At 39.7% G+C, this 3,893-nt stretch overlaps 1 protein-coding gene across 2 annotated transcripts in view; it reads left to right on the forward strand.

The window, feature by feature from the left end:
* The window catches only part of CLK3 (CDC like kinase 3), a 25,778-nt gene extending 22,614 nt beyond the window's left edge, over positions 1 to 3,164 (forward strand). For both annotated transcript variants that reach the window (XM_063449303.1, XM_063449304.1), the window contains 2 exons: positions 1,294 to 1,384; positions 2,451 to 3,164. In XM_063449303.1, the coding sequence (XP_063305373.1) occupies positions 1,294 to 1,384; positions 2,451 to 2,633 (274 nt within the window). In that variant the 3' untranslated portion in view covers positions 2,634 to 3,164. The remainder of the gene's footprint in view (positions 1 to 1,293; positions 1,385 to 2,450) is intronic.
* The last annotated feature ends 729 nt before the right edge of the window (positions 3,165 to 3,893 follow it).

Below are 3,893 nucleotides of genomic sequence, written 5' to 3' on the forward strand. Positions count from 1 at the left end.
ACCCTAAAACCTGTACATGGGTATTCAAAACAGTAAAACATATCACAGCGATGATATTGTCAGTGAAAGTGAAGTTTTTTGCATTTTTCACACACAAACAGCACTTTCACTGAGGATATTATTGCTGTGATACATTTTACTGTTCTGATACACTAATATTTGTGTTCAGCGAAGTCTCCTGAGTATAACAGTACCCCACATGTAGAGGTTTTATAGTGTTTGTGAAAGTTACAGGGTCAAATATAAGGCTTAATTTTACTTTTTTTTTTTTTTTTATTGAAATTTGTCAGATTGGTTAGGTTGCCTTTGAGAGCGTATGGTAGCCAAGGAATGAGAATTAGCCCCATGATGGCATACCATTTGCAAAAGAAGACAACCCAAGGTATTGCAAATGGGGTATGTTCAGCCTTTTTTAGTAGCCACTTAGTCACAAACACCGGCCAAAGTTAGCGGCAGTGATCGGGTATGTAATCAGGAATACCTTGGACGTAGCCGGTACGGGGGGTTTATTAGTTATAGTTTTGTTTTGTTTTTTACACCCACTGAGGCAATCTGCACACATGCAGAGCATCGGAAGCCTGTCTGATGGCTTCCGATGCTCTGCCTCACTGCCGGACACCATGTGGGGCAACCCGCAAGTGATCGTTTCTGGAGAGTGCTCACTCTCGAGGCATCAATGCAATACCGTTACAGCGGCTGGAAGCAATTGCTTCCAGTGCTCACTTTTGCTGCGGACGTACTGGTACATCCGCGGTCACTAAGGGGTTAAGTTTGACTTTATTTTGAATTCTCACTTTAGTGAGTAACCCTGTAAAAAAAAAAAAAAAAAAAAAAAAAAATACTGCGGATATAATTCTCAAATAACAATCTGTCTCTAGGGATTCTGGAGGGAAAATACTTTATTTTGCTTATGGAATCTATATCTTATTAGTGTAGTTGTTTCTGCCCCATCAGACCTTAAATGAACACTGTAGTGTTGTTTTTTTTTTGGTTTGCTCCCTTTATTTTTTTTTTTTAATAAACCCTACCACTCCCTCCTTTCGCCGGCCCAGTGTGGGCTTGCTCTTTAAGCCTGCAATTTGGTCCAATCACAGGCTTCTCCATAAGAAGCCTGTGATTGGACAGCGTGCGGCTCCAGTGACATCAGGACGAGGCACAGAAGAACGGCACCAGGAGCTTGTCCAAGTGCTGGATATCAATGGAACACAGTATTTACATGTCTAGTATTATAACTTGGTCTAAATAGTTTTGTATGCATTTCTTGATGTGACCACCATATCTTTCACACTTCAGAAAACAAAAATACTTCCAAAATGGTGCTTTGATCTGGGATGAAACCACTTCAGATGGACGATATGTTAGCAAAAACTGCCATCCTCTAGTAGTAAGTACTGGAATTATTTTGCTCTGCTATTCAGTTTATAAAATAGACAAACCATAAAGTGTCTACGTTTCTCCCTTTTTGTTGCTTTCTCTTTTTTGTTTTTGTTTGTTTACGTTTCCACTGTCATTTAAAAAAAATAATGCAAAGTGGTCTTGCTTTAGATGGTATTATATAATATCTATGCATTCTTGTGGTATGACCACCACTACAGGTGCTTCTTTATTGAAAACCAGTCTTGAAGGTCTTCATGTTTGGTGTCATCACGCAGAGCATAATCATGCCAAAAAGTAATAATGCTTCTCATAAATATTTATTTATAACATTAGCATGTTCCTTTAAAGATACACCACAGAGATCATAACTATTATGCCTTATTACAGTGGTTATGGTGGAAGTAGGCTTTAAATGCAGTCTGTTTTATAAAAACTGGTTTCTACTGTTTAAAAAAAAAACATACCTTTCTCAGCCTGGGACATTAAATGAGTTTCACCTTTGTTAACCCCTTAAGGACACGTCATGATTCCCTTTTATTCCAGAAGTTTGGTCCTTAAGGGGTTAAAGGAACACTTCAGACCCCCAAAGCACTTGAGTTTGCTTTATTTGTGACGAGTGTATTCTTTTTTTTTTTTTGGCAAAAAAGTGCAAATCTATATAGAAATTGGCGCTTTTGTAGATGAACTTTGTTGCACCCTCTTGGCATTCAAGCAGACAATTGGTCTTCTTACTTCTTTGTTTGGTTAACTCAGTGGAACTAAACTCAAAAGGCAACAATTGCCCAGAGATCCTGCCTTACAAAGACATCTTATTGATCTGTATTGGGAAGTCTGGGATTGGGAAGGAGGAGTGGGTCTGCAAAGGCTTTAAAAAATAGATCTGCAGCTTTTACCAGCTGTGTTTAGATATACTCCCATGAGGGGAAAGGTATAATTAAATGCATACATGCATGTTGTCATTGGGACTGTATGTACTAAACAGTAATGTGTATAGTTATTAGTTTCCTTTTAAAATACTTTTTGATTGCATTTGCACGTGTCCTTGACTCTCATCCATAGTTTTGTTTTTGCAGAGTTACAAAACAAACCATACTCCTGGGGATGCTCAGTTGTTTGATCTGCTGCGGAGAATGCTTGAATTTAACCCTGCATTAAGAATAACACTATCTGAAGCACTGAGCCATCCATTGTTTAGCTGCCTGAGCCCTGAAGAGAAGACACTGGTCAGTCGGACTTCGAGGGATCTCAGCAGATGACTGGGGACCTCCTTGGAATACAACTGTTGGTTTCCTCAAATTACTACAGTGAAGGACCACATGGCTTATATTGCAGGACTGCTAGATAGCCCCAGTGCTTTAGTGGCTGTTGCATATCTACCTCTTGACTGTAGAGGTTGATGTTGCCATTGCACTTTTTAAAGAGGACAGTTGTTGCATTTTGATGCCTTAATCTCCCCATTGTAAATATTATTCTTGGGTAAATATGGAAAAGATGTTTGCAGAAGCTAAATTATCGTCCTCGCAGGAAGCTATTTGAGAATGAACTGGCGCTTGCGAATTCCTGAAGGTGTTCTCTGCTTCACTTGGCACTGACGGAAGGGATCCCTTTAGTCTAGCAGACCACCTGCATGCTATGGTTTTGTTTGGGTTTCCCCTCCCCCTTTTTCCTCTATTTCGGATCCAAGGGACAGCAGGATATTGAAACGTCTTTACATGTGGTTCGTATAGTTTTATAAATATATTTGTATACTCAGGGACGAAGGTTAATAAAAATGCTTCAGTACTCCACAGAAGTAATGGTGAACTGACTTGGTAATAACTGAATTTTCATAAAACACATCTGTCTAGCATTGCATAGGGGTCTGGGGTATGTCGCTGTAACTACTCTTTAAAGCTATTCTGTCAATAGATTTGGAAAGGTTTTTTGTTTTTTTTTCTTATACTTTTTCTACTAATTAAAATTTGGATTTTTTTTTTTTTTTTTGTTAAAATTATCAATGTGCTTTTCAAGATGTTCTTTTAGCACATTTAGCCCAAGACCATTTAAAGGATCACTATAGGGTCAGGAACACAACATGTATTCCTGACCCTATTGTGTTAACACCACCATCCCCTGGCCCCTCATGCCTCCATAAATATAGTAAAAATCCTACTGTATTCAAGCCAGAAGCTGTAAATCTGCATGCTGTTGGACTCAGGAAAAACTAGCAGTCTGCTGACATGTGGTAGCCTGATCCAGTCACAGTGCTTCCCCATTGGATTGGCTGAGACTGACAAGGAGGCAGATCAGGGAAGAGCCAGCATGATTCAAACACAGCCCTGGCCAATCAGCATCTCCTCATAGAGATGAATTGAATCAATGAATCTCTATGAGGAAAGTTCAGTGTCTGCATGCAGAGGGAGGAGATACTGAATCACAGGATGCTCGTGCACAGTGCTGCCCTGTGCTCTGCTGACAGCAAATCTGAGTGGATGGAGGCATATTATTCCTCCATCAACTCCGAAGTCCCTCTGGTT

This window comes from Pelobates fuscus, chromosome 3 (assembly GCF_036172605.1).
Source record: "Pelobates fuscus isolate aPelFus1 chromosome 3, aPelFus1.pri, whole genome shotgun sequence".
Taxonomy (NCBI): Eukaryota; Metazoa; Chordata; class Amphibia; order Anura; family Pelobatidae; genus Pelobates; species Pelobates fuscus.